General features: G+C 40.0%; 1 protein-coding gene across 3 annotated transcripts in view; it reads left to right on the plus strand.

The window, feature by feature from the left end:
• spock1 (SPARC (osteonectin), cwcv and kazal like domains proteoglycan 1) overlaps positions 1 to 22,783 on the plus strand; it is a 520,348-nt gene that overhangs the window by 375,911 nt on the left and 121,654 nt on the right. For all 3 annotated transcript variants that reach the window (XM_063053347.1, XM_063053348.1, XM_063053349.1), the window contains one exon: positions 13,358 to 13,490. In XM_063053347.1, coding sequence (XP_062909417.1) covers positions 13,358 to 13,490 — 133 coding nt within the window. The remainder of the gene's footprint in view (positions 1 to 13,357; positions 13,491 to 22,783) is intronic.

The following is a 22,783-nucleotide window of genomic DNA, read 5'->3' on the forward strand; positions in this document are numbered from 1 at the left end:
AATAGTGGAAGGAGCCCCTGCTAGTTGCCCAAATAGATAGATAGATAGATAGACATACTTTATCGATCCTGAGGGAAATTGGGTTTCGTTACAGCTGCACCAACCAAGAATAGAGCATAAATATAGCAATACAAAACCACAAACAATCAAACAACAATATGCAAACTATGCCAGATGGAAATAAGTCCAGGACCAGCCTATTGGCTTCAGGGTGTCTGACCCTCCACGGGAGGAGCTGCAAAGTTCGATGGCCACAGGCAGGAACAACCTCCCATGACGCCCAGTGTTGCATCTCGGTAGAATATGGCCGGAGTCCAACAGCAAAAAGTTCAATATCTGGGCTACAAACACGTTCCTTGATCATAATATGACCAGGATTGCACCATCTGTTGTTAACCAGAACAGCAAGCCCTCCACCTTTACGCTTACCGCTCTCAGTGCACTTCCGGTCAGCCCCAATGCGCAGCTATGGAAGTATCTGTGGATTCTCATTATATTGGATGGTTCAAAATGCATGAAATAGAATGAAAGCAAGTCATTCTCAATTCTGAGGAACTGCCTAAGGAAGAATGAGAATCGATCTTAGTATCACTGGTATAAGTCATGAAAATTGTTAACTTAGCAGCAGCAGTTCAATGCAGTACATGATAATATAGAAAAAAATTAAATAAATGAATCACAGTAAATATATATATTAAACAGTTAAATTAAAAATAGTGGTGCAGAAACAGAAATATTTTCAAAAAGTGAGGTAGTGCTCATGGTTTCAATGTCTATTTAGAAATCAGATGGCAGAGGGAAAGAAGCTGTTCCTGAATGACTGAGTATGTGCCTTCAGGTTTCTGGACCTTCTTCCTGATGGTAACGATGAGAAGATGGCGGGGATGGTGAGGATCCTTAATAATGGACACCATCGTTAGGAAGCACGTCTCCCTGAAGATGTCTTGGATACTACAGAGGCTAGTACTCATTATGGAGCTGATTAGTATTACAACTTTCTGTAGCTTCTTTCAATCCTGTGCAGTAGCACCCCCCTCTCATACTAAACAGTGATGCAGCCTGTAAGAATGCTCTCCATGGTGCATCTGTAGAAGTTTTCGAGTGTATCACATGACAAATAAAATCTCCTCAAACTCCTAATGAAGTATAGACGCTGCCTTGCCGCCTTTACAGCTGTATCGATATGTTGGGACCAGGTTAGATCCTCAGAGATCCTGACACCCAGGAACCTGAAAATGCTCACTCTCTCCACTTCTGATCCCTCAGTGAGGATTGGTTCATGTTCCCTCGTCTTACCTTTCCTGAAGTCTACAATCAGCTCTTTGGTCCAACTGACATTGAGTGCAAGGTTGAGTGCAACTATCTGGTATATCTTGCTCCTGTATGCCCTCTTGTGTCCATCTGAGATTCTGCCAACAATGGGTGTATCATCAGCAATTTTATAGATGGCATTAAAGTTATGCCTAGCTACGCAGTCATGGGTATAGGGAGAGTAGAGTGGTGGACTAAGCACACACCCCTGAGGTGCACCAGACTTAATCGTCATTGAGGAGGAGATGTTATTATCGGTCCGCACAGATTGTGGTCTTCTGGTTAGGAAGTCAAGGATCCAATTGCATAGGGAGTTACAGAGGCCCAGGTTCTTTGCTGTTCAGTCAGGACTGTAGGAGTGATGGTGTTAAACATGGACATAGATGTTTACTTTGTGATCTAAGACCACATAAAGAGCCATTGAGATTGTGTCTGTCGTAGACCTATTGAGGCAGTAGGGAAATTGCAGTGGGTCCAGGTCCTTGCAGAAGCAGGAGTTTAGTCATGATCGACCTCTTAAAGCGTTTCATCACCATAGATATGAGTGCTACAGGATGATAGTTGTTAAGGAAGCTTTCACTACTCTTCTTGGGCACTGGTATAATGGTTGCCCTTTAGAAGCAGGTGAGAACTTCTGACCATAGCAGTTGAGAGATAAATGTTGGCCATGGGTGGAGCTGCCTTATTATAGACATGCTTGTGGTAGTGCCCAAACTGAATTCATGCAGTCATATCTCTTCAATTCTTTATGATGGGAGCCTGTTGACTTACTGTGAACTGTGGCTTACCTTATAGCACTCTGTTGTATAGCTTATCTTAGTGAGACAGCGCTTGGAATATAGTGAATAGTTTTGGTCACCCTCTTGTTGGAAGGACATCAGAGAGTGCAAGAAGATTTATAAGGATACTGCTGGGACTCCAGAGCCTTTGTTATAAAAAGTGATTGGATAGGCTAGGACTTCTATTCCTTGGAGCGTAAGAGATTAAGGGGTGACCTTATAGAGTTGTATAAAGTGATATAACTGGGATTAACATACATAATCCTTTATCGAAGGGAAGGAAACTGAAACTGGAGACCATAGGTTTAAGGTAAAAGGTTTAGAAGCAGCCAGAGGGGATGGTTGAGACAGGTTCAATAACAACATTGAATAGGAGGAGTTTAGAAGGATATTATACTGGTGTGTAGACTCCATGCTCAACAAGGACAAGTTGGGCTGAATGGCCTCTTTCCATGCTATATTACTCTTTGACTTTTGCCTCTTTAATAACGGCCTGGGTACAAATCCTACTCCAGAGCTTTGGCCGTAAAAATCTAGGCTGAAACTTAAATGTGGTTCTGAAGTTGGTCTGCGTGGAAATAAAAGATACCATGGCTCATTTGCAAAGAAGATCTTAGCCAATGTTATCATTCAGTTAATATTCCTACCAGCAGGTGTTCAAGCTGTCTTTGGAAGACTGATGTATACCAATTAGTTATTGTGTTTCACTGGCTGTGAATTGCAATGGGACATTCTGAAAAAGATGTGAAATGTGCAATTTATTAATACAAGTCTTTCTCCTTCCTTTACACACTTCACATGTGAGTTGCACTCACACCTTCTGTGCTTTGAAGTGCTTTGAGAGGTTGGTCATGGCCAGAATCAATTACCTCCTATGCAGGGACCTGGGCCTGCTGCAATTTGCCTGTAGACGTAATAGGTCTATGGTAGATACAGTATCATTCAAGGTATTCCACTCAGCCTTGGACTACCTGGACAATAGCAATATCTAAGTCAGGCTGCTGTTTACTGATTATAGCTCAGTGTTCACACCATCATGCCCTCAGTACTAATCAACAAACTCCAGAACCTGGGGTTCTGTACCCTCCATGCAAATGGATCATTGACTTCCTCGTCGGGAGACCATAGTCAGAATGGAATAGCATCTCATGGGCAAACAGCACCGGCACACCTCATGGATGCGTGCTTACCTCACTGCTCTACTCTCCTTGCACCTGCGACTGTGTGGCTAGGCACAGCTGAAATACTATCTATAAGTTTTCCAGTGACACAACTATTGATGGCAGAATTTCAGATGGTGACAAGGAGGCATACAGGAGTGAGATAGATCATCTGGTTGAGTGGTGTTGTAACAAGAATTTTGTACTCAGCATCAGTAAGACCAAGGAATTGATTGTGGACTTCAGGAAGAGGAAGTCAAGGGAACACACACCGCTCCTCCTCAAAGGACCAGCATTGGGAAGGGTAAGTAGTTTCAAGTTTCTGGGTGTCATCATCTCTGAAGATCTATCCTGGGCCCAGTGTACTAATGCACTTAAAAAGAAGGCATGGCAGCAGATATATTTCATTAGGAGATTTGGTACTGTATGTTACTAAAGGCTCTAACAAATTTCAGCAGATATAGGAGAGCATTCTAAGTGGTTGCATCACTGATTTGTATGGAGGGGCCACTGCACAGGATCAGGAAAAAGCAGCAGGAAGTTGTAAACTCAGCCAATTCATACATGGACACTACCTGCCCCAGTACTGAGGAAAGGCAGCATCCATCATTAAGAACCCCTATCACCCAGGACATGCCCTCTCCCCAATGCTACCATCAAAGAGGAGCTACAGGAGTCTGAAGACACACATTTTAGGAACAGTTTCTTCCCCTCTATCATCAGATTTATGGATGAACAATGAACCCATGTAAACCACCTCATATTTTCTTCTTTTATCTCTTTTTTCATTACTTTTTTATATATATTTCTTTTGTAATTTATAGTTTTTTTACGGTGTGCTGCTGCTGCAAACCAACAAATTTCATGACATATCCCATTGGTATTAATCCTGATTCTGATTCTGATAAATATTCATTTCAGATTGACATCATTGGAGTCTTTCTTTGTAACTTGTTGCTAATATTTGACACTGCAGTTGTCCATATTGATTTTTTGGTTCCTCAGGTCACATCATGTAAAGCATTATCTGTGGCATTAGCTGGAACCACTTAACAAACATTTACAAACTGACTATTTCCAGAATTAGCTTTGAGTGGGTAATTTCATCCCTTGCACAAAGTGTTCCACCAGTCAGAACCAATCCAACGTACTCTCAATATACAGGTATCTGGAGATCAGTGATGTCCGCTAGCTCCCGTAGACTCCTGAAGTTAACAATATCATTTTGAATTTCACTTTACTTTCCTAGAAATCCCACTGCTTCTGATTGTTCTATTCCATTATGTACACCATAGATTCCAACCTAACTAACCAGTCTAAATAAACTTCCTGACTTGTTCATTTGTCTGCACTCCATTCAAACTGCCAAAGGCAGGTTTTATTGACAGCTCATATTTATCACAGGTCTTCATATTGTCCTTTTTCACTGATTGCCTGCAAATTAGATGGGCACTCAATAGTTTGCATTGTTGTGGTTCCCCTTACAAAGAGGCTGACAAGGTGATCGGCAGTTTAACATTGCTCCTTTGCTGTTCATGGGTTTTCATCAAATTGCTAGGAAGAAAAAAAATCTTAAACAGAAACAAAACATCCTGCAGCTTGAAAAGAAAAGTTGCATAAAATATTTGCTTTTGCGTGAAATTACAAATACTGATATTTTTATTTTCTCACATCTCCAAAGTGTTACAATGGAAAAAATTCAGTGAGTGACAAATCAACACCCAAAGTGCCATTGAGATGAGTCACTAATTTGACTCCTTTACCTTTGATTCATACAGGGATTTGGCTTTGTTTTGCACTGTTAGGTTGGGCAGGGTCTAAATGGATAGTGTGAAATTTTTGATTGATAAACTGAGCAGATGAAGACAATAAACAGTAACATTTGACTTTCATATCTATGTTAACATTATTATTTTACCTAAATTTGTTCAATCAGATTAAGATCAGGACTGACATTCTTTAACCCAATGTGTCCACAAAAGTTTTAGCTTTGCCAAGAGAATCAAATATCTTGTTTACTTAGGCATATTTATCACACCTACTTTTGATCAATTGTTCAAAGCTAACTTTATACAGTTATTATTTCAAAATCAAACAGGATCTTGAGCGATGGAGCACTCTTCCCATTTCTTGGCTTGGCCGAATATCCTTGCTCAAAATGAACATTCTTCCTCATCTGCTCTACCCAATACGAATGATTCCAGTCATTTTTACCCAACAAATACTTAAAAAAAATAAATGGCTGGTTTGTCTCTTTCATCTGTAACAAAAAAAGACCCTGTATTAAAATGTCTAAGTGACAGCTTCCCAGTAGTCTAGGGGGTCTGGATTTTCCTGACATCAAAAAATATCGATTAAGTTCCTTTTTATCTTATGTGGTTGACTGGGTTTGCAGGGACCCCTCCTCAATTTGGCTAGACATTGAAACTTCACAAGCAAAATGCCCTCTTATTAATTTGCTTTTCCTCAATAAGATGAAACTAGTTAAGGAGTGTTGTTGCAATCCAATAACAATTAATACAGTCAGGGCTTGGAGGATGTTGCAACAATTGAGGGCAACGGAGCAAAAATATCACTCATCAGTCCAATAACCGGCAGTCCAGATTTTCAGCCTGGCATAATGGATTCTGGATTTAAACTTGGGATTTCTAAGGGTATTTTCCATCTAGGAGATTTGTTTGATTAAGGAACGATGATGTGTTTTAGTCAAATAGTACAGAAATTTAACATACCCAACAAGGATCTTTTTTGTTTCTTTCAGATGAGAGATTATAGACAGAAAAAAACCTCATTGTTGACTGATTTCTATAGTTCTGACATAGAAAAGAGGGTGTTTCATTCTAAGGATGAAGTCTCCATTAATATTTTTTACAGTGTCCTGAGGGAATGTTCTTGTGGAGAGGCTGAGCAACTGGGAAGGGTCTGGGAGAAAGAGCTGGGAGGAGAAATTACAGCTGAAACATGGGAAGACGTCTGTGATAATGCAAAGAAAATTTCAGTTTGTAATAGAACTAAAGCATTGCAACTGAAAATTCTGCATAGAGCCCATCTGACTCCAGATAGTTTCTCGAAATTTAAGACCGGGGTTTCTCCAATGTGTTCTAACTGTAAGGTAAATACTGGAACTTTCACCCACTGTTTTTGGACTTGAACCAAGCTTCAGGCACACTGGAGTGATATTTTGGGTGAAATGGAAAAGATTCTGAGATGGAGCTTGAACTGGACCCAGTGTCTTTTCCCTTAGGCTTACCCAGCAGTCGTATTATTAATGCACATCAGAAAAAACTTTTTAACAGCCCGACCTGCTGAGTTCCTCCAGCGTGTTGTGAGTGTTGCTTTGACCCCAGCATCTGCAGAGTATTTTGTGTTTTTAACATCCTGACTTTTTGTGCAAGGAAGAACATTTTACTTTGTTGGATATCCAATAAGGCCCCTGGACTTTTTGGTTGGCGTAAATTAATCATGGAATACATTCCTTTGGACTTTTTGACATGTATGGCACACTCAAAAACAAATATTTGTCATAAAACATGGCAACCTTTTCTGTAGTATATAGGTGTAAACCTGTCTGCTATACTAATAAGGGCTTTTGTATAGGACGTTGTGGTGATGTCTGTATTTTGATAGAAGTGTTCTGATACCTGATATCTGTGAGGGGAAGAAATGTAAATGTAAGTGTATCTGGAAATTGAAAGTTTTGTTATGCTGAGCAAAAAAAAAATTCTAAAAAAAAGTCAGGACTGACTAGGACACTCCAGTAGATCAACTTTCTTCATTTGAAGCCGCTCCATGGTTGCTCTGGCAGTGTGCTTTGGGTCAGTCTCCCACCGTAAGATGAACTTCCTCCCTAGTTTAAGTTTTCTGGCAGAGGCTGGCAGGTCTTTAATCCAGATTCTCTCTGTATTTAGCAGCATTCATTTTCCGATCAATCCTGACCAGATTTCCAGTCCCTGCTAAAGGCATCCCCATGGCATGATGCTACTTCCACCAAACTTTACAGTGGGGATGATGTTACCTGGCTGATACACAGTATAAGATTTACACACTCAGTGTTGAGGCCAAAAAGTTCCACTTTAGTCTCATCTGACTACAAGATCTTCTTCCACATCTTTACAATAGTGACACTTTGGAAAGGCTTTACGGGCAGGGGTATGCTATTTATTTTGCCAGGGTTTCTTCTTTACCACTCTTCCATAAATACCCTTTTTGTGCAAGGCCTTAGAGATTGTAGAGCCATGAACTTCATCTGCGTTTGCAGCCACTGACATCTGCAGCTCACTCAGAGTGACTGTTGGCATCACAGTAGCCTCTCTCACAAGTGCCATTCTTCTGTGACTAAGTTTAGAGGGGCGGCCTGACCTAGGCAGTGTGGCTGTAGTTTCATATTTTTCTTCTTTTTCATGATGAACTGCACTGAGCTCTGAGGTATGTTCAGTGCCTTTGAGATGGTCTTGTACCTTTCCCAGATTTGTGCTTCTCTATTATCATTTCCCTGACTTGTTTTAAATGCTCTTTTGTCTTCATTTTGATTTGGTCCATTAAAAATCTACTATACTGTTGGACCTTACAGAGAGAGGGGGGATTTATTCTTATGAATTCATTGAAAACAGGTGATCCTTCAATTTTTGGAGTGAGTTGTTAAGGTAATAAACAGCATTGCACCTGAAGAAAGTTAGTGTAGTAATTACAAAGAGGACAAATACTTATTCAGCCTTACCATTTTGGTTTTTAAGTTTTAGTTCATTGTTGACAGATGTTTTGCATTTTTTTAGTTGACATGATGCACAATGTTTTATAGATTATCTCAAAAAATCCTACTTCAATAAATGAGACAGTAAAATGTGAAAATAGTTGTGGGGACTGAATACTTTTTCAAGGCACTCTATCAAAAAAAATTTGATCAGTTACAGGGGTGTTCCAAGGAAGGATAGTATGGTGAAGGGCTGAGGGTTTTTGTAGCTGTAGGTAGGTAGGGTCTTTGTATTGTGGAAATAGGGCAGGTAATCCATTCGAAGTAGGTTGCCGCGGCTTTATTGCGTTCACTTTCCAGAAGTGGCTGCGTGACCTTGGCTTCACTAGAAGAGAGATCAAGTCAACCAGCAGGGCTGTAGCTGAGGCAGCAGAGAAAGGATCAGCATGGGCGTGGACCAAGTACGTCCAGAGGAGCAGATAGTCAGACAGTGTACCCATCTTTTACAAACCCTTCAGTAGTTCCATAGACACCTGAAGAGTAGACTATCTGTTGGATGGAAGCGACCAACAACTCTGATAGAGGCAGATGCCAAGTTTTTAACCTCACCAGTGGGAGGTGGTGCTTTATCACTGCTGGCCCACCACCTCGAGGGAGCCTTGATCATAAGCGGGCCAAAACTCCTGAAGACAGGTGGCAGATCAACTGATGATCCCACTGGTGATAGCACAGGACAGTTAACATCTTAGCCCTAGTGTATTTTCAATTCAGCAGAAGGCACTACCAGCAGTGGTGGAGTATCAAATTGATGGGTGATCCAGAGGCTTTAATTGGAAGACTACTGCTATCTTGGAGGGTTATTGTACAAGAAGCAATTACAGAGATGAGGGAGAAATGCCATAAAGAGAAGATAATACTGAGAATTTTAAAATATGATGTTGTTCAATCAGGAATCGTCCAGCACATGGGTGAACAGAAATCAAAGCAAGAGCACAGCAAAGTTGTAGATAAATCAATTTTATGTAAAGTAGGGTCACATGGAGAATTGAATGTTGGCTGGTGTCTGACGGGGTTGTCATTCAAGAGTGACAAAAGCACAACTGATAAACTGGAGAGGCACATTCAGGTAGAGTTAGAAACAAATAGCATAGATATGTGATCTGAAGCTCAGTTTGGGGCCAAGAAGGATTGAGAACTGTGTGGTGTAATCTGAAATAGTTACCAGGAGCAAGGGAATAGACCTGGTGGCAGTGACCAGAGGCAATGGTATTAGTCTTTCCAATATTTCAACAAAGGAGCTTCCTGCTCATCGGTTCTGGATGTCAGGCATGGGACCTGAGAAAGCAGCAAAGGTGAAGGCATCAGAACTGGTGGTCAGGTAAAGCTGGATGTTTGCTAGTGTACGTGCAAACGTTTACTGATTTTTGAGGTGATGTAACTGAGTAGCACCACGTAGATGAGAAATAAAAAGCCATGGGAATGGGACTCCAGTGCTCAAGGAGATTACAGAAGTTTTTTTTTAGCTACAACTGGACAGATAAGAATGGAACCAAATGACAACATACCCACCCAGCTAACTGTTGATGGAGAACCATTCGAGGTAATTGGGGCAGTTAATTTGGGAATATTGATTTACTCTCTCACCTCCATTAATCTCTACAACTTGATTAATTCTTCCCATTGTCTTCTCTCAGAATCATTTTATCAAAGTTTCTTTGCCTGCTACCTCTATCCTAAATTTCAAATGTCTTCTTAAAACTCCACTCTTCAGCCTTGATTTAGGTTCCCTTCACTGCACTTACCATTTCCTTTTTCCATTCCAGTATTCCTGAACATCATTTCTCTTGTACTGTTAGGCATCTTTCTGTTTGAATATTGAAGTCAGAGGTGGTAAGAATTTCTTCCCTCAGTGTTTGAATTTTTGCATTTCTCCAGCTTGGAGAGCTCAAGAAGCAACATCATTAAATATATTGACAGAGATTGACGGGCATTAACATTGCAAGGCAGGTACGCGTATGGGGAATGAGTGCGAGGTGGTGTTGAGGCCAGCATTGGATTAGCCACGATCTTATTGAATTGTTCAGATTCAAATTTGTTTGTCATGTACATTGAAACATACAGTGAAATGTGTCAATTGCATTTACACCCAACACAGCCAAGGATGAGCAGGGCAGCCTGCAAGAGTCACCACACATTCTGGCACTAACATAGCATGCCCACAATGTTTAGCAGACTATCACAAGCACAACCAACAACAGAATAGTACGTTACTAACCCGAAAACAAACCCGTTTTCCACTCTCCTCTCACATAACACACAGGCCTCCAACCTAGGACAGGCTGCCTCAGGCCCCAGACTCTCAGACGTGCAGATATTGGGCCTTCAACCTCCAGAAAGAGGGCACAATCCTTATATTCTTTTGGTATGTTTGCAGAATTTTATGGCAAAATCTTTGTGCTGGAGCTGTATAATGTATTTGTGGAATTAATTCCACAATATTCACATTAGGTCCTAAACAAAATTATTTTAAGGTTTTGAAACCAATAAATGGAGGAAGAATTGTCTGCAACATTTTTGAAGAATTTTAAGGAAAAACCCTTTAAATGTAATGTAACATTGGTAATGATTACAAAGCTCTTATGTAATATTTTCTGTACAGTTATTTCATAATTATTTATTTCATTCTCTCCCTTTTGACTTTCTCTCTAATCCTTGCTTTCTCAGTTAGTCAGTATTTTTCTTGTCTTACTGCTGTACATTTCCTGGTGTTACTGGCATGTGATAATTATTTTGAATTCTTAGGGCAAAAGTTGTAGGATCCCTTGATTGACAGAATTACAGAGATTTTGCAGTTTCTGCCCATCACTACCTTTGGATACATTAAAAGAACCCTGGTAAAACTAGGAATATTCTTTTTATATACTTGACATTTACTCAGTGCAGCAAGATTTAGGACTTTACTGTTTGCGTATGGTGGATGGAATTTTGAAGAAAATCTATTTGCTTGTGCACTTGAGTAATGATTATAGATGCCAATTCACATTTGAGTGACTTGTGGAAGTGCTATCATATAATATATGATCACATGAGATTCTGAGACATCTGCAAATGTTACTACATTTACTCTTGGATATGTACCTTAGCCTGAGGTTTCACATCTGCAGCTGCAGCGTGGAAAACATAGGCAAAGGAGGAAAGTTAACGGGGAAAGAACATGGAATGGAACAAGATTTCCTTAATGATCTCCAGTTATCCAATAACAGACTAAGAGCATTAAATAAGAACTGCAGAAATGTAAGTTGTAACTAAATAATGTAGTCCTATATTGCAAAGCACTGGAGAGTCAGATTGATCTGGACGAGGAAGCAAAGGGTAGTGTCTTTAGTGTGTTGGACATCTCTAGCATGAGATGTCTTTCATGAATGGGTCTTTCATAAGATATCTTCGCCCTATATGAACATATCTTCATATAAAAAAAGGATTTATTCATAGAAATGATAATAGGGAAGGGTGTACTCTGTATTCTTGCCTTGCATTTCTTTGCCTATTTCTAAATATTTCCTTTGATACTTTTGTTTTATTAATATTTCATTAATCACTTGTGATGAAGTGACTTGTATTCTAGTATTCATTCTCTCACTTATCCTCTTTGATTGTTGTGTGAGAATTCCTTGACTCTTTCCTTTTGCTCCATATTCAGCCACCAATGGAAATGAGCTGTCTTTGCTTACAATACTAAGGCATCTAGAGATAGTTCACCCTTTTGTTATTCCTCTTCCAGCCCCATTCTCATTCACTGCAGTTCTCACACTATCCCTGTTCTCCAAGCAACGTCAGGCCACATACCCACTTGATCTGCAGGAGTCCAAGTCTTTCTTTGTCCCATGTCAGAAGTCTTTCCCCTGTCATTCCTCCCCTAAACTCAACCTTAACCTCCATTCATGTCTTCTTTTCATCCAAAACCACTCGCCATCTCCCTGTGTCTTCAACCTTGAACTCCTGGAACGTCATCCTCTAGCCCCAAAGCCCAGGACCATCACAATCTCTGCGAAGGTTTGCTCATCCATTCTTCCAATAGCCTTCGTCCACTACTATCTCCTGCAGCAGTTTTTCTCCACCACACCCAGACTGTTTTCCCGAGCAGGTGTCAAACTCTGCGTCACCGGGAAGGTCACCAGTGCTCCTTTGGGGCAGCACCCCTTGGGACCAAATGGAAGAGGCTGCTATTTGGGGCCTTGTCAGACATTTCAGTGAAATCCTCACATGCTGCGTGAGCCTCATTGATTCTCTTTGTTACCCTTGTTGATTTTTAGTTTTCAAAGCTTTGGAATTGATTCCAATAATCTGCACACCCCTGAAGTCAAATTAACTAGCCTGTCACAACAGGAATTCTGCAGATGCTGGAAACTCAAGCAACACACATCAAAGTTGCTGGTGAACGCAGCAGGCCAGGCAGCATCTCTAGGAAGAGGTACAGTCGATGTTTCAGGCCGAGACCCTTCGTCAGGAGTAGCCTGTAATTAGTTGGTTCACCTCTTCCTCAGTTTTTAAACAATGATACTATGTAAGCATTTCTTTAATCCCATAGGATCACTCCTGTAATCAGAAGTCTAAACATTTGACAGAAGGATGTTGTGGAAGTTGCTTTCAACAACTAAAGCTGTTATGACTTAATTTAATGAGGAAATATGATGTTATAGTCTAGAGCTGGTGTTCCCAACCTGGGATCCACGGATTTCTCAGGATCCGTGACATAAAAAATGTTGGGAACCTCTGGTCTAGAGACTTACTTTTGTAACAAGTTGCACTTGGAATTTTGTGTGTGGTTTTGGTTGCCACACTATAGAAGGATGGGATTGCACTGGAGCAAGTGCAGAGGAGATTCACCAGGATATTTCCTAAATTGAACGACAGTTACGATGAGTGATTGGGTAGACTGGGCTTATTTCCCCTGGAATGAAGGAAGCTGAGGGGTGACATAGGTGTCGTAGGTCAAAAGGTTTGTTTTTGTGCCAGTGACTCACCTATCCCCAGCCCTGCTAAGGCATTGATAATGTCAACAATACGATTAGTGCTATCTTATGCTGCAATCACATTAATGAGCAGACAGCATGAGGCCCTGGGTGCTGTCTGCATGGGATTGAAAAGAAAAGATTTGGTTATGTATTACATCCCTGCACTCCTTTTGCAGCAATGTCTAATTTAGCCACCATGGCTGATGAAGAAGAGAGCGCAGTACACTGCAAATCACAAACATCCAATTATTCTGCTGTTGTGTGAATCTGATGCTGTGCGTGCTCAAACTTAGCTGTTCATCATTTTGAATCTGGACTGAAATCTCATGCTTTTAAAATAATGAAACAAAGGTTTGCCTTGGCTTTGTCATTTAGTATATGCATTTTTATTATGCTTTCCAGTGTCAGGCAGAAAAAGGACAGCCTTCCTCATAAACAGTGGGTGGGAGCAACCAGTCTGGTCAGATGCAAGTCCTGTACTGGGGTGCACCCCAGTTCTGTCTGTGGTTCCGACGGACACACTTACTCCTCTAAGGTAAAATGATTTCAATATTACACTGGTCATGCTGCTTTGAAAATAAATAAAATTATTTTGTTCTTTCTGTTTCTAATTTATGTGCAGTATGTTAAAAACAATGTGGGTGGGGGGGAGGATGTTCTGACTTGCAGTAGTTGTTTAAGCAAAGATTTCTAATTAGCTCTGTTTCCAAACAAAATAATTTTTCATAAATTCTGATATGCATTTAAGAAGGAAAAAATGAAGTACGCACAAAATACAAATTTAAAATGGACAAAAAGAATGTGATAAGTTCTATATCACACCATCACTAGTTAATCATTCATACAACAACAACAGCCTGTTTGAAGGTAGCATCGACTATCAAAATACGCTAAAAAAGCCATTTATCTTGTTTATTATTTAATTCATCTGATGTAATATTTTTTCATAAATGTTCTTCCTGTCTTGCTGAGGAATTCTTCTGCATCTGTAATGTTCAACTTTAATTGGATCGATCCAACTTTCCGGATAGTGAGGAGTGATGTTAGAGATAATTGGCCTCAAAGAAAGAATGCAAATGGATTTTTTTTTCACATTCACTTAGGGAAAAATATTTTATTCTGCTTTTATAATGACTTCCCTCAACACAAGGCAACCTTTTGGAACTTCAGTTTGTAAAATTTATTAGATCTTATGATATATTTGCATTTGATTTGGTTTAGAGTCTGTTGCATTTTATTGTATTTTAATTATTTTGAAAGTACACATAGCAACCTTCAGAATCTTTGCATAGGATATATAGAACAATTTGTACATAAAGATTGCTACCTGGTTTTCTGTTATTTTCTGTACATTTTTACAACCTGCACTGTGTTTTTTTTAAAGAGCACTTGTTATTTCCTGAAGTGATTGTTTGGTCTTACTGTAGTGACATTTTGGCAAGCTATTCGTGCTTTGCATGTTTTTATGATATTAGCTATATTTAGTATTTAATAGAATGTAAAGTGTAACTGTTTATAGCCATGCAATATTGCTTCATTATTTCCAATATCTATCAATTGTTGTCTTGCCAGGTTTTTTTCCCTAAGGATTTTTCCTATATTCTGTAATTTAGTTGAGACTTATGTGCTCCATATATTAACATCTACATAACAATATGTACATTTTACCATTAGAGTTGGATAACTCTACTGAATAAGAATATATTTCTCCAGTTTTCTTCAAGATATTGAAGTTTTTGGTTATTTTAATTTGTTTGAATAATCGTTTGCATATAAGAATTTTTAGCCTCAAAGAAACTTCAAAAAATATTCTCTTCATCATCTTATGTGTGCAATAGAGAATCACTGAAATTTCCTGTGTGTAAGGAGCACTCAGCTACTAGCACCAATACCAAGACAAGTACAAATACTCCTAATACCCAACTCTCAGTCAATGACCTTGCAGGTTGAAGCTATTTAAGAGCATATCCAGGTATCTCTGAAATGTGATTAGGAATTTATGTCATCACTGCCATTTCAGGAAGAGCCCCACTTCTCTTTGTGTGAATTTATTTTTCTAAACTGATTTCTAGCCTTCTAATAATTAACTTAAACCTTTATTCCCCTGTTAGCAATTTCTTTCCTGTATAGCCCATCTAAATCTCCCATAACTATACACTTCATTAAATCTTTCCTCTAAGTTCGGGTTCCAAAGGAAAAGCAAGCAGCACTGTAGTCTGTGTATCCTCATAACAATACTCACTTACTACAAACTTGTAAATCTTCTCTGCATACTCTCTAGTGCTGTCACAATCTTTCCTGTGCTGTGGTGATCAGGTCTATATACTCTTACTCCAGCTCTGGTCCAATTAGCATTTTATGCAATCCTAGCATCTCCTTCCTGCTTGCATCCTGCATCTCAGCCAGTAAAATAAGTGATCTGAATGCTTTCTTAAATACCTTAACCATCATGCTGCTTTCAGGGAATTGTGGGTGTGCACACTAACCTCCCGTTGCTCCTGTTCACCTATTAGAACATTACTATGTATGCTTTTGTTTGCCCCCTGAAAGTAATGCAGTTTGTTACCTTTGTACAAATCTGACCAGTCCATTGTTATCTTCCTGCAGCCATGCCACCAGTTTTAGTATCATCAACCAACAACTTATTCATGTCCCTTACATTTCAGAAGTCATTGACAAATACGTACTTCTAAACATCCAGTGTTAAGGCCCACTGGGATTCCACTGGACACAAGCTGAGCTTTCAAGGAACCCATATTCACTTGATCAGATAGAAAAACTCCAGTAGTCAGGCAACATCTGTGGACAAAGAACCAAGCTCTGTTTCATCCTGGCAGTAGAGGAGGCCATGGATTCACATGTTGGAATGGGAATGGGAAGTAGGATTGAAATGGGTGGCCACTGGGAGATCCCACTTTTTCTGGCGGACGGAACATCAGTGCTCGGTGAAACGGTCTTCCATCCTGCGTTGGGTCTCACCAATGTACAGATACAGTAGATGACCACAACAGACTCTCAGATGAAATGTCGCCTCACCTGAAAAGACTATCTGGGGCCTTGAATGGTAGTGAGGGAGGCAGTGTAGGTACATGTGTAGCATTTGTTCCACTTGCAAGGATAAATACCAGCAGGGGGACCATACATTTGTTCGTATGTACAGGTATGCACAAGTTTGGGCACCCCTGGTCAAAATTTCTGTTACTGTGAATAGTTAAGTGAGTAGAAGAAAGAACTGATCTCCAAAAGTCGTAAAGTTAAAGATGAAACATTCTTTTCAACATTTTAAGCAAGATTAGTGTATTATTTTTGTTTTGTACAATTTTAGAGTGAAAAAAAGGAAAGGAGCACCATGCAAAAGTTCGGGCACCCGAAGAGATTTGAGCTCTCAGATAACCTTTATCAAGGTCTCAGACCTTAATTAGCTCGTTAGGGCTATGGCTTGTTCACAGTCATCGTTAGGAAAGGCCAGATGATGCAAATTTCAAAGCTTTATAAATACCCTGACTCCTCAAACCTTGTCCCAACAATCAGCAGCCATTGGCTCCTCTAAGCAGTTGCCTAGCACTCTGAAAATTAAAATAAATGATGCCCACAAAGCAGGAGAAGGCTATAAGAAGATAGCAAAGCGTTTTCAGGTAGCTGTTTCCTCAGTTTGTAATGTAATTAAGAAATGGCACTTAACAGGAATGATGGAGATCAAGTTGAGGTCTGGAAGACCAAGAAAACTTTCCAAGAGAACCACTCGTAAGATTGCTAGAAAAGCAAATCAAAACCCCTATTTGACTGCAAAAGACCTTCAGGAAGATTTAGCAGACTCTGGAGTGGTGGTGCACTGTTCAACTGTGCAGCGACACCTGCACAAATATGACCTTCATGGAAGAGTCATCAGAAGAAAACCTTTCCTGCGTCCTCACCACAAAGTTCAGTGTCAGAAGTTTGCAAAGGAACATCTAAACAACCCTGATGCATTTTGGAAACAAGTCCTGTGGACTGATGAAGTTAAAATAGAACTTTTTGGCTGTAATGAGCAAAGGTATGTTTGGAGAAAAAAGGGTGCAGAATTTCATGAAAAGAACCCCTCTCCAACTGTTAAGCACGGGGGTGGATCGATCATGCTCTGGGCTTGTGTTGCAGCCAGTGGCACAGAGAACATTTACTGGTAGAAGGAAGAATGAATTCAATTAAATACCAGCAAATTCTGGAAGCAAACATCACACCGTCTATAAAAAAGCTGAAGATGAAAAGAGGATGGCTTCTACAACAGGATAATGATCCTAAACACGCCTCAAAATCCACAATGGGCTACCTCAAGAGGCGCAAGCTGAAGGTTTTGCCATGGCCCTCACAGTCCCCTGACCTAAACATCATCGAAAATCTGTGGATAAACTTCAAAAGAGCAGTGCATGCAAGACGGCCCAAGAATCTCACAGAACTAGAAGCCTTTTTCAAGGAAGAATGGACGAAATCCCCCAAACAAGAATTGAAAGACTCTTAGCTGGCTACAGAAAGTGTTTACAAACTGTGATACTTGCCATAAGGGGTGTTACTAAGTACTGACCATGCAGGGTGCCCAAACTTTTGTTTTGGGCTCTTTTCCTTTTTTGTTATTTTGAAACTGTAAAAGATAGAAATAAAAAGGTAATCTTGCTTAAAATATTAAAGAGATGTGTCATCTTTAACTTTATAACTTCTGGAAATCAGATCATCTTTTACTCACTTAGCTATTCACAGTAACAGAAATTTTGACCGAGGTGCCCAAACATTTGCATGCCACTGCATCCACTGTCACGTACCCCGTGATGGGAATAAAGAACCAGCAGAGATGGAAAACACTTTGGAGTCCAGTATTGCTATTAACTAATAATATTTATTAGTAATTACGCAATACAGTAATATAAATGTGGATAAATCAAACAGGTTAGCAATGATTATATAAAAGTAAGTAAATCAGTAAGTGTGGAAATATATGTGAAAAACCAAGCTTCTTCAAGTCTAGGGGTAAAAAGATACAGTCTTACGATGATGAGTAAAGTTCAGTTCAGTTCAGTTCGTGATATTGAGTGGAGTAGTGATGGAGAGAGAGAGAGGGAGAGATTTGAGTCTTCAGGTAAGCTGACGCCGTCGATCTTCTCGTTGTCCTCTGAAATCCTTTAAAAGTCACTGACTGTGACCCAGGCAAGGGTGGACACATGGACAACTCCCCACTGGTCACTGCCTTTTCTTTTCACTGCAAGAGCCAATGATCGATCTGTCTGATCGATCCTCCAAAAACCCACTTTTTCTGCGGGCACAACAAAGCTCATTCAGTCCAAAACCTGTGTCGGAGGTCTATCATCTGCCCTTCTATTTTATCTTCCCATGCTGAGCATCAACTGTCACTCAAATAACTCCTCCTTCCTCTCTCTGTGTAAGAAATGCAAGCAGGCGATGTCCTTGAGAAGTATCAACACGCTGCCGGAAAATCATGACATCAAGTGTCCATCAAATAACGCCCTCGGTCACCATAGCAACTTACGAGCTGCTCGGTGCTGTCTCCAACTCAGCAGAAATCCAAAAGTTAGCCAGTTCTTTCTCGTGCCTTAAACTGACAGTCCAACAGTTAGTCTTTGTATCTCTCTCTCTTTCAAAACAACATGTTGGTGTTAAATAACTCTCTCTCTCTCTCTCTCTCTCTCTCTTTTTTCAAAAGCACAGTTCATAGGGGTAACCGAGCACAGTTCATAGGGGTAATTCAGGACCCCATCACACCACTGTATGCACAGTCAGATGACAATAAACTTGAACTTGAACTACAAGGTGCTGTTCTTCTTGTTTGCACTTGAACTCACCCTGGCAGCCAAGATAATTAATGTCCATATATCTGGAATCAAGTTGACCCCTGAAAGTTAAAAGGAGCCTCATTAAAAATAGTTTACAGAAAGCATCTCTGTTACTGTTTATGTAGATAAGAATCTTAATGTAAGGCGTTATGCTTTGTAACTTCAAAACATTAAACTAATTTAAAGGAAAGCAAGAGAGGCAAGAAATATGAATCTTAGTTTATTCTTCATTTTAAGCAATCTAATCATGTGATAGCATGATGATGTACACAATTCATGTTTTTATACATTTAACCCATAATGAATTATTTAAAGGAACAAGAATGCTTAATCAAACAATATACCTACAAGACTACTCAAATATTACTGAAATATTAAATACAGCACTCCTCTCTGCTTAGCTATAAACTCCAATTTAATAGAGAATGGTTCTCAACAAATACACATTATACTATATAATGCAACTACTATACAGACATCCACAGTGTATTTAAATTTAAATTGTCCTATTCAGGCCTAAAGATGATCCTTTTTGATTCTTTGATCATTGCTTCTCTCCTTTTCAAATTCCTATCTTTATTTTTTTCTCCTTCCTTTTTCTTCTAGTTTCTTATGCGTATCTCTGAATATTCTAATTTCTTAAGAAATTGGGTCTTGTTTAATCTTCTGTTTCCATAGAATTTATGTCAGCTGCCTCCTTCTTTTCTTTTTTCTTTCCAGGTTGTTCATCTTGATCTTGGGAAGGTCCATTTAGTCCACTGGAGTATTCTCTTATTAATCCTGCTATTGCTCCCGATCTCTCCTCTTGGTTTCCTCATCGGTAACATCATCTAACAAATCCTCTGTTTTTGTTCCTCCATTGACTCCTTTCCTTTTGGCCTTCCATTCATCCAGCTGGGCTTTGATCTCTGCATCTATTTTTACAAGCAGCTTTTTGTCTCCCACTTGAAGTTCATGCAATAACCTTAATGCACGCAGAGTAAATTCTGGTTCTTTATGCTCACAAAAGCCGAATGCTTGTAGCATTCCTGAAGCTCCTTGAACTCTCTTCCAGCTTAAAATCAAGCCATGTTTCACAAATAACTGCCTCATTAACATATCAGAAGCTTTCTCAGTTATGTTGCCTACAAAATATGTTGTAGTCGGACCACTGCTTTTGCTACTTTCTTGTTTCCACTGAGCAGCATGGTGCTTCCTTGGTCAAATATGTTTTCCAACCAGAGGCACAGAGGTTGGCACCAGCACTGGTATGCAGAATGGAGACCGTTGTGGAATGATCCAGTACCTTTCTTAATTCCCTTTCAGTTGACTTTATTGCAGGAGATGTGGCATACAAATAGTGAACGGATCTCCAATCAAGTTGTAGTTGTCTCAGCCACTCACGTCCTAGCAATGCTGGTCCTCCTATTTTTACCACATATAAGCCCAATGTGGTTTGTTGGTGGTTGTACTTCACTGTTACAGATGTCATTTCCACAGAAGTTATCGTTTTTCTAGTATAATTTCTTAGCTGGATATCTGTAGCCTTCAGTTTAGTATCATTGAAATACCGGTCAAGCATATTTTGTGCAGTGTCTAATTCCATTTTAATTGATTTGCCGTTCACTTCTGGTGTAAGCCATATTGCTTGTCTATTGTAGTTTTCACATTGTAAATCTAAGGCTGCTCAGTCCTGTGTCACTCTCATCATCATCATCATCATCTTCATCATCATATTTTCATCAGCAGCATGCAGATTTATGCTGTTTTTGAAACTGCAACTTGACCACTTATCTTTTTCTCTTCCCTGTGCAGACCATTCAGTTTTTGTCTGCCTGACATACCCTTTGTATGTGTCTTACTTCATTGCATTTTTGGGTAAGTTTTGCCTTTAAAGCTACATTGGTCTGTTGTATGTGAGCCTGTGCCTCAACAGTAGCAAGTTGTTCGGCCAGGCCAGTTTCTTATAGACATTACAATTTTGTTCATGCTCACTTACATTCCTGCCTGCAGCTCCACAGTCAGTCTGTGGTTTCCGTTGACTTCAACCACTCTCATAAGTGTAAGCTATGCTTCAGTTAGGAGACATTTTTGAATGCTTTCCTGTAAGATTCCACAAACCAAATGATCTCGCACTGCTCCATGAAGACCATTACCAAACTGATAGTGCTCAATCTCTTCAATTCAGCCATGTACAGCGAAATGGACTCCCTTTTGATGCCGCTTATGAAAGCTAAAGTGTTCTGCAATCATCGATGGCTTTGGTTCTAAATGCTCCATCATTGCTTTCACAATATCAGCAAAGCTCATTTCTGCTGGTCAGTTAACCCCCAAGCAATCAAGTGTGATTATCTTTCCAAAGTAGCCAGCCATTTCTGATTATTTTCACCCGGTACTCAGTTTATGAAACACTGAATTCTTCCATTTTCTGCCTTTTTTAAAACTCAATTATGTCTTCCCTTCTGAAGAACATGTGCTATGCTGCTTTTTTAACTCAGTATTTCTTTGCTGTGCTTCAACGAGTCGGTAGTCCTGTTTGTTTTGAAAATACATTATCACCGCTGTTATGTTTTGTAACTTCAAAGCATTAAACTAATTCAGAGGGAAACAAGAGAGCCGAGAGATGCAAGTCTTAAGTTTGTTCTTTACTTTAAATGAGGCACGCGTACTTACCTCGCTGTAGCGAGATGACATGTGCAGTTCATGTATTTATACATATAACCTATAATGAATTATTTAGGAGAACAAGAATGGTTAAACAATATATGTATAAGATTACTCGTATATTACTGAAATATTAAATGCACAACATAATGACCCCATGTAACTTCAGTTTAAGTTAGACCTTGGATCTTGGCGATTGTAGGGATAACTTACAACGGACTGAAAAGTTTGAGCATATAGACATTAAGAAAGAGGATGTGCTGGAGCTTTTGGAAAGCATCAAGTTGGATAAGTCACCAGGACCGGATGAGATATGCCCCAGGCTACTGTGGAAGGTGAGGGAGAAGATTACTGAGCCTCTAGCAATGATCGTTGCATCATCAATGGGGATGGGAGAGGTTCCAGAGGATTGGAAGGTTGCAGATGTTGTTTGCTTATTCAAGAAAGGGAGTAGAGATAGCTCAGGAAATTATAGACCAGTGAGTCTTACTTCAGTGGTTGGTAAGTTGATGGAGAAGATCCTGAGAGGTGGGATTTACGAACATTTGGAGGGGCATAATATGATTATGAATAGTCAGCATGGCTTTGTCAAAGGCAGGTTGTGCCTTACAAGCATGACTGAATTTTTTGAGGATGTGACTAAACACATTGATGAAAGTAGAGCAGTAGATGTAGTGTATATGGATTTCAGCAAGGCAGTTGATAATGTACCCCATGCAGGGCTTATTGAGAAAGTAAGGAGGCATGGGATCCAAGGGGACCTTGCTTTGTGGATCCAGAGTTGGCTTGCCCACAAAAGGCAAAGAGTGGTTGTAGATGGGTCATATTCTGCATGAAGGTCGGTGACCAGTGGTGTGCTTCAGGGATCTGTTCTGGGACCCCTTCTTTTTGTGATTTTTATAAATGACCTGGATGAGGAAGTGGAGAGACGGGTTAGTAAGTTTGCTGCTGACACAAACGTTGGGTGTGTTGTGGATAGTGCGGAGGGCTGTAAAGTTTACAACGGGACATCGATAGGATACAAAACTGGGCTAAGAAGTGGCAGATGGAGTTCAACCCAGATAAGTGTGAGGTGGTTCATTTTGGTAGGTCAAATATGATGGCAGAATATAGAATTAATGGTAAGACTTTAGTCGGTGTGGAGGATCAGCGGAATCATGGGGTCTGAGTCCATAGGACACTCAAGGCTGCTGCACAGGTTGACTGTGTGGTTAAGAAGGCATATGGTACATTGGCCTTCATCAACCATGGGACTGAGTTCAAGAGCTGAGAGGTAATATTACAGCTTTATAGGAATCTGGTCAGACCTCACTTGGAGTACTGTGCTCAGTTCTGGTTACCTCACTACAGGAATGATTTGGAAACT

This window comes from Mobula hypostoma, chromosome 7 (genome assembly GCF_963921235.1).
Source record: "Mobula hypostoma chromosome 7, sMobHyp1.1, whole genome shotgun sequence".
Lineage (NCBI taxonomy): Eukaryota > Metazoa > Chordata > Chondrichthyes > Myliobatiformes > Myliobatidae > Mobula > Mobula hypostoma.